We start from the raw sequence: 13541 nt of genomic DNA on the forward strand, positions 1-13541 counted from the left end.
ACTAGGAAAGGCTAAGGGAGAACAGGAAGATATCCTTGTGGGAAACATGTCTGCTGTGCATTTCTAAAAAGCAGAGATTTCCCAGCACTCGGGAGGCAGAGGCAGGCGGATCTCTGTGAGTTCGAGGCCGGGCTAGACCGACAGCCTCCAAAACAATACAGAGAAACCTTGTCTTGTAAAAACCAATAAAAATAAATAAATAAATAAATACATAAATAAGCAAGTAGAGATTTTACTTCCAGTCTCCTGAGCAGTTAAGCCCTTCTAGGAAAGAAGTGAACTGTTCTCCCAAGTGGTTCCCTAACCTAGAGAGGCACGATTCTGCTGACTGTGGTGACAGGGTGCTCCTGCATGGACTCACCATTCCCTGCTCTGAAGCTATCTGGTCGGCCACCCGTGTTTGTTCCAGAGCTTCAATCTGGGCCTCCAAGGCATGAGTGTGTTCCCTACAATGCTGCTCCAAGGCCAGAACCTGCTGTTGGGAAAGGCTGCTCTCTTGGTTTTCAGTGATCTGTAGGAAAACCAGAGGACAGTCAGCCAAGACACAAAGATTTCAGAGGAATATATTTTCTGACTATCTAAAACTGCCTTCTTTGACCTCTGCTGCCCTGATGTGGTTTCAAACACCTGCATGTTCTATATATTGCTGCTGGGTCTGGCCTTCTCTGGAAACTGAAGCCTGGCATTTGCCCTGATGCCACTGGTGAATACTGAGTACTACCCTGTCTTTAGATATGGGCTTCCTGTCGGCTCCTCAACGGACCTCTATGGCTGAGGTTTTCCTAGGGGAAGCAGGAAAATGAAGCGGTGAAGAACAGGGATATACATGAAAAAGATGTGAATGCTGTCACTTCTGAGCTTACCTTGTCTATAAAATGAGTATGATATGCAGTGACGGTGTATTAGGTGTGCTGCAAGGATTAAGTAAAAAAGTATTCCACACAGTGTCAGGGTTACCACAAACAGGAAACCAATGCTGGTTGCTTTAATTTCTCTATGTTCAATTTATTAGCTCACTCAGGGTATGATGATTGTCCAAATACTTCAACCCATTTTTTTTTTCTAATCCCAGTTCCTCACCTCCTCTCCTCCTGCTCCCCCTACTTACCTCCCATCTGCTCCACAGAGAGGGTGAGGCCTCCCCTAGGAAGTCTACTAAGTCCGTCCCATCATCTCATTGAGGCAGGACCAAGGCACCTCTCCACCCCACACCCCTGTGTCTAGACTGAGCAAGGTATCTCTCCATACAGAATGGGCTCCACTAAGTCAGTTTGTGCATTAGTGTTAGATCATTGTCATCTATATTAAGGAATTCTATTTTGATCTTATACAGATGCCCCATTTGTCAGAATGGAGTCAGTGATCTCTCACTAACTTGGATCAGCTGCTTCTATGGGTTTCCCCATCATGGTCTTGACTCCTTTGTTCATATTATTGCTCCTCCTTCACTTTGATTTTACTACAGGAGCTTGGCCCAATGGTTAGTTGTAGATTTTTGCATCTGCTTCGATCTGTTTCTGGAAGGGTGTTCTAGCTTCACTGGGGTTGTGGACTGTAGGCTGGGTATCTTTTGCTTTTGCTTTATGTCTGGTATCCACTTATGAGTGAGTACATACCATGTTCGTCTTTCTGGTTCTGGGTTACCTCACTCAGGATGGTTTTTTCTAGTTCTGTCCATTTGCCTTCAAATTTTAGGATGTCATTGTTTCTTACACTGAGTAGTACTCCATTGTGTAAATATACCACATTTTCTTTATCCATTTTTCGGTTGAGGGACACCTAGGTTGTTTTCAAGATCTGGCTGTTGCCATTATTGTTGCTATGAACATAGTTGAGCAAATGTCCTTGTGGTGTGAATGTGCCTCCTTTGGGTATATGCCCAAAAGTGGCATTTCAGGGTCTTGAGGTAGGGTGATCCCTAATTTTCTGAGAAATTGCCATACTAATTTCCAGTATTTTTTAAGAGGGTCACGCTATGCAGGCTTGGCTGGATGGAACTCACTATGTACATTAGGCTGGCCTTGAACTCAGAGAGACCTGTCTTCCTCTGCTTTGTAAATGCTGAGCTTAAAGGAATGTGTCACCATGGCTTTGACCTGTTTTCCACAGCTAAGCTTTGAACTCCTGAGGACCTACAACAGGGCAGGATCATCAACAAAAGCAGATGTTGGGTGGAAACTACCGTTAGTCCATGGCTCTAGGTAACAGTGACATTTCAGGGTAACCTGGCACCTCTTGCTCTCTTCGTGTCAAGTACTGATACTGTTGAAGACACGGGCACATGTCTTGGGTATCTGCAAAGGTGTTGAAGGAAAGCACTGGAGCCTGGCACATGGTGAACACTTACAAGCTTCTGGATCTGGGCTTCCTGGGCAACCACAACATCCCTGCTCTGGCTCAGCTGTTCCTCAGTGGCCTGTAGGCTTTGCTCTAGATCCTTCACCTGAGGGTAAACAGAAACAGTCTTCTGTTTACAAGAAGCTGGAAAGTTTTAATGCATGGCTTAAAATTAGAGGCAGGAACAAGATGTAGTTGCACACACCTGTAAACAGAGCACTCAGCTGGTGGAGGCAGAGGATCAGAAGTTCAAAGCTATCCTTTACATCATGAGTCTGACACTAGCCTAGACTACAGGAGACTGTGTGTGAGCAAGTGCACACAAGCCAGCATTAGGTATCATATAAAAAAGGCACATGCCTTTAATCTCAGCAGAAGGAGGTAGAGTTTGAGGCCAACCAGGGCTACATAGTGAAACACCATCTCTAAACAAACAAAAAGGGCAGTTAAGAACACAGCTGATCTACCATGCTGATCTACCAGAAGATCAAGGGTTCAATTCCCAACATGCAAATGGATAACTCCAGTTTTAGGGACTCTATGATGTCTTCTTCTGGCTTCTGAAGGCACCAGGCCTGCACATGTTGCAGACATACATTTAGGCAAAACACCCACACACATAAAATAAGAAAAGAATTTTAAAAACAAGCAAACAAAAAACCATCCTACCACACCCCCAAACAATAAAAAAAAACCTAACAAAACAAAATTTAACAGAACAAGTAAGACATGCCAGATCACAGCAGAAACTTTAGTACTTGGAAGGCTGAGACAGGTGCCTGGGCTATATAAGGAGGACCTGTCTAATAATACACAAAATGAAAATAAAATAAAATTCAAACTAGAAAAAGAAATTCAACTCAGGGATACAGATAGATGTTGCTCAGTGGTATAGAGAGTGCTTTGAATGAACAAGGTACCAGTTTCAATCCCATAACACACACTCACATAAAACCCTATATTCTGGTAATAAGCAAGAGCCCCAAGTTTCCCATTATAAAGCAATACCAATTTAATGTCTTTTCTTCAAGTTGTTATGACTTTTTAATAGTTTGTACATAATTTAAATAACCCATCATACTTTCCCTCCTACTACTAATTTCCATTCAGACTGGAAATTACTTTTTTGTCACAGAGTGCTCCTGCTTTACTGACCACACATCTACAGGATCACCTGCTGATACTTGGGTTGTTTTACGTTTTTATTTATTCTAGATTTTAGAATTTTGCTTATTGTGAGTGGTGTGGCATACATTATGTGGGTGTATTCAGGCACACACCACAGCATGCTGTAGGGGTCAAAGAAGAGCTCTGTGTGGAGTGGACCGGCTCCTTCCACTCTATGTGGGCTGCAGGGATCAGCCAGGTTGTCAGACTGATGTGGCAGGTGCCTTTACCTGCTGAGCCAAGTCAAATGCCCTATTTGACATTTTTTTTCAATCTAAAATAAAGCAGTAATTAATACCTTCACACAAAATTGTTTGGTGTGATTTCAGTAACCTCCTTGGAAATGATTCCTAGAAGTGGGATTGCTGATTGCAATATGAATTTTGGACTCACTCCGCCCACAAATTCTGAGATGCATACTGCCATCACAGTGACAACTATACTAAAGAAATACATGGGGGCAAAGGAAAAGACATTCCAATGTGTACAGAAAAATTCAGTATGCACAAAGTTACCTCAGGAACAGTAACAGTGACAGACTGTTAAGTAAACAATGGTAAGAAATCTGGAGAAAAGGAAAGATGGATTCTTACTATCACACACGACTGTGTATGTGAACAAGAACACTATTATATGGACAAAATTATACAATTAAAAATAGAAGATCTCTGTGACTTAGAAACATGAGTGGATTTTTTTCCCCCAAGATAGGGTTTCTCTGTGTTGTCCTGGAACTTGCTTTGTATATCAGGCTGGCCTCAAACTCACAGAGATCCACCTGCCTCTGCCTCCTGAGTACTGGGATTAAAGGCAGATGGCATCACCTCTGCCATGAATAGATTTTTTTTCTTTAGATGGAACTTCAGACCACATAGGATAGAAGTGATATCAAACTCCAGAATTGCTGTTCAACAAGGAATACATACACACACTGGTTCATGACTCACACTGACAAGATTAGGGACTAGAATATGTAACAAAAATCTTATAACCCAATTAAGAAAAGACTGAAACAACCAAGAAAAATAGGTATAGGATATGTAAAGACAATTCAAAAGGAGAAACCCCAGAGGCTAACAGGAAAATGAGAAAATAACCATAGCAGTAAACATAATGAAACACACTTCATAGTCACTAAACTGGCAAACACACACAGAAACAAACTGAAATCAGGGCTGTGTAATACCCATGCTGGGAGCTAAGAAATGTAGTCAGGGCTAGACTGGACAAAACAATCCCTCCACCCCACCAGAAACAGTTCCTTGAAATGCAGGTGCTCTGACCAAGGACTTCTTAGCTAAACTGCCTTCCAACAAGGTTATATACATCACAGCAAATATTGGAGTGAGGTCATACCTGAGTCTCCAGGAGGTCAATGGCCTTGGTGTGGCTGCTCCTGGCAGCCAAGAGCTGCTGCCTAGTGTCTTCTAGATTCTGATCGGCAACTGTTTTCTGTAAGTTAAAAGACAGTGAGAGAAAGTTGTTTCTACATTTAATGAGTAATTATTGATGCTCAGCATTGGAGACACAAATAGATAAAGCTATAGCAAAGTAAGATATAACTCAAATATCATAGAGGACACACAAATAAATGTGCACGGTCCTTTGTTTCCTGGGCTGGAACAAATGACTAACAACAAAAGCATATACTGGAAGCTGGGTGTGGTGGCACATTTATTTAATCATTCAGGAGGCAGAAGCAGTTCTCTGAGTTTGAGGCCTACCAAGGCCATATAGACTTTAAAATTTTTTTTTATTTAATCTTTGTTTTATGTGCATTGGGGTGAAGGTATCAGATACCCTGGAACTAGACTTACAGATAGTTGCAAGTTGCCATGTGGGCTGGGAATTGAACCCAGGTCCTCTTAACCAATGAGCCACTTCTCCAGACTCTCTTCTTAAAAAAAAAAGTTTCCTGTATTCACAGAACTACAGCTCCTCAGAAGCCAAAGTGACGATGGACTCATGTCAGTAAAGCAGACCGTGACATTGGGCAAGAGGTCAGATGATGAAGAACCCTAGTGCAGCCAGTTTCACTTATTTGCAGGCAGAAAATTTTCAAACAGATCTTTCAGAATCTGGCATTAGCTTTACTGGGGAGGGTGCCTAAATGTGAGGCCTTACTCTAGACATGTTCATGTCAGCATTTCTGAGAAAAGGACTAGAGATACATGCTTTAAACAAACTCCCATGTAATTCCTATTCACTCTAATAGTTGATTATGAAAAACAACAATATCTACTATGTTCCAATTTCTATTCTGATTTCATTAAGTTTGACAGAATACAAACCCAATTTTATAGAGAAGACAGTACAAAAAGATTAAGTGACTTGCTTTAAGTCACAGTGACTAAACACAAGGTACAAACACAGATGCTTGCCTCTAGAAACCAACTTACACATTAGAATCCATCTTACACTTAATGTCAGTGTTTAAGGGAGCTGTGGAAGATGTTCAAAGAAGTGAGTATTCTCAGAAATACAGTTTGGGAAGATGAGGTTTCAGGAGATGAAGGTGAAGGAGAGACTGGTGCTGTGGCCAGCCTGGAGACATCAATGCACCTTCATTAGTGATGGAGCACTGCAGTGGCTGGAGAGAAGCTCAGCTTCACAGACAGTGGAGTCTACTCTAGCTCATGGCTTTGTCAACTTTGTCATGGTGAGGCCAATCACTGAGCTACAAAGAGGAGAGAAAGTTTACTATGGCATAAGGTCAGTCTGCTGAACAGCTCCCCCAGCCAAGGAAAACCTATGATGCAAGGTAGTTCTTGCTCATACTAAAGAATTTGATGATCATTTTCGTGTGTGTGTGTGTGTGTGTGTGTGTGTGTGTGTGTGTGTGTGTGTGTGTGTGTGGTGGGGGAAGGGGTTGGTGTACAAAAGGGAACAGTATAACAAGACAGCCTGGTACATCAGTCATCATATAGCTGTGTAAACACAAGCTCTCACCTTCTCTAAGAAAGACATATGGTTGGCTTTTTTTTTTTTTTTTTTTTGGTTTTTTTCGAGACAGGGTTTCTCTGTGGCTTTGGAGGCTGTCCTGGAACTCCCTTGGTAGTTCAGGCTGGTCTCGAACTCACAGAAATCCGCCTGCCTCTGCCTCCCGAGTGCTGGGATTAAAGGCGTGCGCCACCAACGCCCGGCTCTTGGCTTTTGTTTTGAGACAGGGTCTCATATAGCCTAGGCTACCCTCAAACTCACCATGTAGGCAAGGATGACCCTAAATTTCCTGATTCATTTGCTTCTACCTTCTAAATTGTGGAATTACAGACATGCATTTCTACACCTGGTTTATGCAGTGCTGGGGACTGAATCCAGGGTTTTTTTTTTTTTTTTTTTTTTGAAACAAGGTTTCTCTGTGTAGCCCTGGCTGTCCTGGAACTCACTCTGCATACCAGGCTGGCCTCAAATTCAGAGATCCATTTGCCTCTGCCTCCCAAGGGCTGGGATTAATGGCCCCCTAAAGTTTTTTTTTTTTTTGGTTTTTCGAGACAGGGTTTCTCTGTATTGTTTTGGAGGCTGTCCTGGAACTCACTCTGTAGACCAGGCTGGCCTCGAACTCACAGAGATTCGCCTGCCTCTGCCTCCCGAGTGCTGGGATTAAAGGCGTGCGCCACCAACGCCCGGCTCCTAAAAGTTGTTTTTGATGTCAATCCAAAATTGCATAAACCATGGGACGTGGTATATCCTATAATTTTAGCTACTCAGGAGTTTAGGTTGAAGGATGGCTTGAGCCCAGAAGTTGCAGGAAACTGTCATATAACCCTTCAGATCAGAAACTCAGAACATATGCCATATCTAACATCACCATGCCTTTTTAGCACTGGCCAACATGAGCTGACATTACCTCTTTCAAGAGTTCTTGTACATGGTCTTCTCCTGATAAATTCTGTTCTAGTGTCTTTTCCAAGGATATAACCTTCTCTTGCAAATGTGTGATGATTTTTTCTTTCTCTTGAGTTTCAGCAGTGACCTGCAGGGGAAAGCAGAGCCATTCTTTAAGTCCTCTTTAGACTATTAGCCCTCTTACTTCCCTGCCCGGCCCTGCTTCGTTATCATGCTTCTCTGAAATCCTGTGCTCAATCATATCACAGAAAAACATGCAACCAAGAAAGCTTTCCCAAAAATGGGGACAGAGATGCCATATGTGAACCAGCGACAATTAAAGAAGGAGACCTACCCCAAGAGGCAAGCACCAGATGAGACCAAGTGAATCAAGAAACAAGCATGATCACTTTAAACACCCAACTATCTGGGAAGAAAAAAACCTAATCACTCTCCTGGTAGAGGAAGCAAGGCCAATCTCATTAACGAAGCTCCCAGTGTCCCTGAAATGATCTTTGGAATTACATTCCTAAGGCCTTGGATTCATCGCTGGCACTGACAATAAACAAATACCCCAAACCAGAAACTATAAAGACTGTTCTTGAAAATTCAAGAGCTGGGTACAGCAGGGACAAAGCTGAGATAATTACCAAGGCCAACAAGAGAACATCTGAAACAAATGACAGGAACTAACAGGGCCACCGTGAATCTCACAGCTTGGCCTAAGAACAACAGTGCCCACTTCAGTTTGACATTCTATCAATGAATGCAGTGATGATGGTGACAGAATGAGAGTTGGTTCCTTTCATCACCACCAATCACCAAATGCTGCTCAATGTCAGATCTGAGAATCCAGGAAGCTCTGAATACACAGGCACTCAGATCCGTGGTAGTCATTCTTCCCCTAAGGATGCCCATTTTCTTGTCGAAGTGAGGTGCAGGGCAACAGGCTTTAACCATGCTGTGCACACCCTCACACTCTCTGCTCCCTGGCATGCCTGCTTATACTCCCACTGCTCCAGTTCAAGCCACAGACATGTTCAACCTGGGTCAACCTCTCCTCAGGAAGATGCAGCTCTGAGTACAGGTTTTGGAAAAGTATTTGTCATTCTCAACTGTGAAAGCAAAATTGAGTGGGAAGACTCTGAAGAATGGACGCACAACCCTACAATTTAAAAACTTTCATCAGGCCTAAACATTATCTGTTGTCTTCCAAGAATACACGGGTCTGACCCACAGAAGCAAGAAGTCTGGTCTCTGAAAGTAGAGACAGATACCTTCATATAAGTAACTATAAGGTAACATACTCCTACAGTAAGACAGTGATATACAAAATACTTGATCAACTATGTGAGATGTGTGGTGACATTATTGTTTAGGATCTAATAAAGCTTGCCTGGAGATCAGAACGCAAAGCTAGACAGAACCATAGGATCTGGACAGTGGTAGCACATACCTTTAATCCCAGGACTCAGGAGACAGAGGCAGATGGATCTCTGTGAGTTCAAGGCCACCCTGAGCTACATGAGAGTGAATCAGTCTAAAAGAGAAACAGAGCTCACACCTTTAATCCCAGCACTAGAGAGGTATATAAGATAGGAGCAGGGTTTCAGAGCTGGCATTCAGTTTCCAGTCATGTTGAGGACAGGAAGGCAATTAGTCTCCAGCCATGTGGAGGATTTGTAAAGCCAGGATCACCCCAGCCTGAGGCAGAGGTAAGAGCTAGTGGCTGGCTGCTGTGCTTTTTCTGATCTTCAGCTTGAACCCCAATATCTGTCTGTGGACTTTTATTATTTGTGCTACAGAGATGATCAGACCAGGCCTCCCAAACAGGCATGTTCAGATGCACAGAGGCAGGAGAGGAAACAGAATTGTGGGTAGAGAGCAGCGTAAAAGTTTGTCAAGTTGATGTAATCTAAAATCATGCTGGAACAGAGCTTCAATGAGGGATCATTTGCATCAGATTGGTCTGTGGGCATGTTTGTAGAGGATTGTCTTGATTATATTAAATGATACAGGAAAACCCAGCCCAGTCCTTGGCTTTAGGTCTTGGACTACGTGTATGGAGAGGGGGCTAAGCACAAGTGAGCATGCATGCATTATTTCTTTTTTCTCTGACTGTGAATATAATGCCCTGCACCTTCTCTTCCCATCAATAATAGACTATGTGGTGGCTTTAATAAAAATGTCTGTTGGGCATTGGTGGTGCACGCCTTTAATTCCAGCACTCTGGAGGCAGAGGCAGGCGGATCTCTGTGAGTTCCAGGCCAGCCTGGTCTACAGAGCAAGTTCCAGAACAGGATCCAAAGCAGTACAGAAAAACAATGTCTTGAAAACAAACAACAACAAAATGTCTCCCACAGGCTTGTATATTTGAATGCTTAGTCATCAGGGGAGTAGAATTATTTGAAAGTGTTAAGGAGGTGTGACTTTATTAAAGGAAGTGTGTCATTGGGGTGTGCTTTGAGGTTTCAACGCCCATGCCAGTCCAGTTGCTCTCTCTGCCTGCATGCTGTCCTGTCCCCTGCTAGGATGATGATGCCCTAAGCCTCTGAAACTGTAAGCAGCCCCCAATTAAATGCTTTCTTTCCTAAGAGTTGCCTTGGTTATGGTGTATCTTCACAGCAACAGAACACCAATGAAGAAAGACTGTAACATGAAATTGCAAGCTAAACTAAATCCTTTCTCCCTTAAGGTTGTTTTATGAGAACAAACAACATAGGCAACGAGTTAAGACAAGTTCATCAGGATCAGGAAACTATGTGGAGGAGGCCAGAAAGGGTGAAGATAAACCTGAACTCTGAAGTAAACAGTGCTATTCAGAAAGTATGTAACACAGGAGAGATGAGTGTTAAATCAAGAGAGAAAACAGCTTGGCCCATAATTATGTATCCTACAGATCTCCCATTATAATGCAATCGGGGGCAACAGAAATACTTGTAAGAAGCATGGTTCAGTCACAGCAGCAGCAGCAGCAGCTACAGCATGCAAGCATGTATAAGCATTTCCCATTGTCTCTAGTCCTTATAACCACTCTTCATTGTGTTTGTGTTACAGAAAATTGACAGACCTCCCGGTGATACAGTAAGGGGTCAGACTGGTCTTTAGGCTCTAAGCCTGCACCTGTTCTGCTGCACAGCCCTATAAACTTGAGGGGCATTATGGTGACTCTTTCCACTGAAGACCAACCATCTTACACCAGTTACTGTTTTAGTTAGGTAGAGCATAAAGTTGGGGTCAGAAAAAGAATCAAGTTGCCAAAACTCAAGTTAGTCTTCTTTCTTTCTTTTCTTTTTCTTTTCTTTTTATTTATTTATTTATTTTTTTGGTTTTTCGAGACAAGGTTTCTTTTTTTTTTTTTTTTTGGTTTTACGAGACAGGGTTTCTCTGTTTTGGAGGCTGTCGGTCCAGCCTGGCCTCGAACTCACAGAGATCCGCCAGCCTCTGCCTCCCGAGTGCTGGGATTAAAGGCGTGCACCACCAATGCCCGGCCGAGACAGGGTTTCTCTGTATTGTTTTGGAGCCTGTCCTGGAACTTGTTCTGTAGACCAGGTTGGTCTTGAACTCACAGAGCTCCACTTGCCTCTGCTTTCCGAGTGCTGGGATTAAAGGTGTGCGCCACCAACGCGGCTCAGTTAGTCTTCTTTTTTTTTTTTTTTTTGGTTTTTAGAGATAGGGTTTCTCTGTGGCTTTGGAGGCTATCCTGGAACTCGCTCTGTAGACCAGGCTGGCCTCGAACTCACAGAGATCCGCCTGCCTCTGCCTCCCAAGTGCTGGGATTAAAGGCGTGCGCCACCAATGCCTGGCTCAGTTAGTCTTCTTATGATCGAATCCTACAGTACTGTTGGTCTGGTTGTGATACATCAGGCCGTCAACACCTGGGGCTGAGTAATGGAACTTCCACCAAGCATGATCCCTGCAGCCCAACTTTCTCATTTCCTAAGTCTCCCTTTTCCTCTGTTCTCTAGGCACATTTGAGTCTCACAGGATGGGCCTAAAGTAAGAGCCACATTAAGACTGGGGTTACAGAAGTGGGGTGTGTGTGGTGGTGGACATCTTAATCCCCGCACTCAGAAAGCAGAGGCAATTGGTATTTAAAAATTTTAATAATTTAGAATTTGCATGTCTTTAAACCCAACACTCAGGAGGCAAAGGCAGGCAGACCTCTGTGAGTTTGAGGTCAGCTTGGTCTACAAAGCGAGTTCCAGGACAGCCAGGACTGTTACACAGAGAAACCCTGTCTCAAAAAACAAAAAATTTAGACCTCTGTTGACCGGCATGAGACATGACTGCTCCTGGAAGCACTGAACTATTCCCAAGAGACTGTTGGGCACTGGAGACACTCCATTTGGAGTCTGTTTGCTTCTTGGCACAACTGGTCTATTGAGCAAAAGACTGCCCTTGCCTCAATTGCTGACAGTAAGCATGCTGTCCAAGTTAGAAAAGCAGGTTACAAAGATTAAGTGACTGCTGAACCTTGCCTAGACAAGGTAGGACTATTTTTTTTTTTTGAAGTTTGCTACTTCTGAAAATGGTCTGTCAGATATTCTAGGCCTTAGCCAAATTGGTTGCCCCGATGTTACTATGAGACCCTGGGAGACTGTCCAGGCAGCCAGCTGTTTCTGTCATTTCTGGCACCTTTAGCAAGTCACCCAATTGCACTTCTGCTTACCCAGGTGATATTATTTTCCTTCTTAGGTCTTCGATGAAGTTAAAGACTAGACAGTCACATCTATTATCCTCTCATAACTTAGCTAGGACATATTAGGTACAAGACTGAAGACTTTCTAGGATAGGACAGCTACTGGAGTGATCTCTGTAATATGCCATTTACTTATGGCCTGAACATTTAGTATGTGTTTCTTTCTTTTCTTTCTTTCTTTTTTTGAGATAGGGGTTCTCTGTATTGCTTTAGGTATGTGTTTCTTGATTGATGTTGCTCTTGCTGGTTGTGGGTCTAAATTTTTTTTTTCCAGACAGAGTTCCTCTGTATTGTTTTGGAGGCTGTCCTGGAACTTGCTCTATAGACCAGGCTGGCCTGGAACTCACAGAGATCCACCTGCCTCTGCCTCCTGAGTGCTGGGATTAAAGGCGTGCACCACGACTGCCCGGCTTGTGGGTATAAATTTGTATATGTTTTTAACTTTCTTTCTCCTGGACAATACTTGATATCTGTTATTATTGTATATAGTTTTTGTACCAGGCCTAAAACCCTCTTATTTAGACAAAAGGGGAAGTGTAGTTTTGGGGTACTGGCCCTAGGGTGTGGCTTTGGTGTGCAGACGTGACCCCTTATAAGAAAAGAAAAGGGTTCTGCCTGGCTCTCTCTCTTGGGTGGGGGTCTGAGAGCAGCATCCCGTGCCTCCAGGGCAGAAGACCAAGGCAGCTCTTTACCTTCATTGTGTAAGTGCTCCCCAATAAACACTGACATTCTTTTATGTGCATTTGTGCACTTCTTGCTCCACCCAAAGGTCAGAGCATCTGGAGGTTCATCTCCTCCAGGATCTGTCACAGTCACTAGCCAGGAGGAGGGCAAAGGGAAGAATTTGCCATTTTTGGAGGAAGATAACAGGTGGTTGCTGGCTATGAGGATAATGTACTTTAGATCTGGATTTGCTGTGTGTAAGGCACCAGCTAATTGAGAAATAAGGATGCTTCTTAATTCATCCCTTTAAGAGACATGAAGAATGTTTATAAGAAGCAATCTCTGCAAAATGGAGCAAACTCTGGAATGCTTATACTAGATAAGACTGTAAATAAACTAATCACAGAAAACAGAGGGAGAAGGGGGAGAGGAAGAGAGAAAGAGAGAGAGGAGAGAGAGAGAGAAAGACAGGGAGAGGGGGAGAGAGAGAGAATGTGAAGTTGGGCAGGTAGAGGGGTGGGGGAATCTGTGAGGAGATGGGGAGGGGAAAACATGGTCAAAATATATTGGAAGTGGCTAGAGAGATGATTCAGCAGTTAAGGGCAATGGCTGTTCCTCCTGAGGTCCTGAGTCCAATTCCCAGCATGCACACAGTGGCTCACAGTCATGCAATGGGATCTGATGTACTCTCCTGCTGTGCAGACGTACATGCAGACAAAGCGTTTACATATATAAAATACACAAACAAATAACCTTTGAAGTATATATAGTATGGAAAAAAGAGCAGGACAGAATAGTCCTTCAGGGCTGATGAGATGGCCCAGCAGGCTAAGGAACACGCCACCAA

The 13541-nt window shown here is 43.4% G+C and overlaps 1 protein-coding gene across 7 annotated transcripts in view; it reads right to left on the minus strand.

Annotated features, from left to right (window-relative positions):
* Positions 1-13541, minus strand: part of Golga1 (golgin A1) — a 52637-nt gene that overhangs the window by 17738 nt on the left and 21358 nt on the right. For 5 of the 7 annotated variants that reach the window (XR_005873205.1, XM_040735709.1, XM_040735710.1 and 2 more), the window contains 4 exons: positions 7352-7477; positions 4861-4956; positions 2348-2443; positions 362-511 (listed from right to left, as the gene is read on the minus strand). Coding sequence is in view for 6 of the 7 variants with exons in the window: in XM_040735709.1 (XP_040591643.1) it covers positions 362-511; positions 2348-2443; positions 4861-4956; positions 7352-7477 (468 nt within the window). In the remaining variant the exon portion in view is untranslated. The remainder of the gene's footprint in view (positions 1-361; positions 512-2347; positions 2444-4860; positions 4957-7351; positions 7478-13541) is intronic. The other 2 variants (XM_040735713.1, XM_040735714.1) reach the window with 2 other exon arrangements.

This window comes from Mesocricetus auratus, unplaced genomic scaffold, assembly GCF_017639785.1.
Source record: "Mesocricetus auratus isolate SY011 unplaced genomic scaffold, BCM_Maur_2.0 Super-Scaffold_100047, whole genome shotgun sequence".
NCBI classification, from domain to species: domain Eukaryota; kingdom Metazoa; phylum Chordata; class Mammalia; order Rodentia; family Cricetidae; genus Mesocricetus; species Mesocricetus auratus.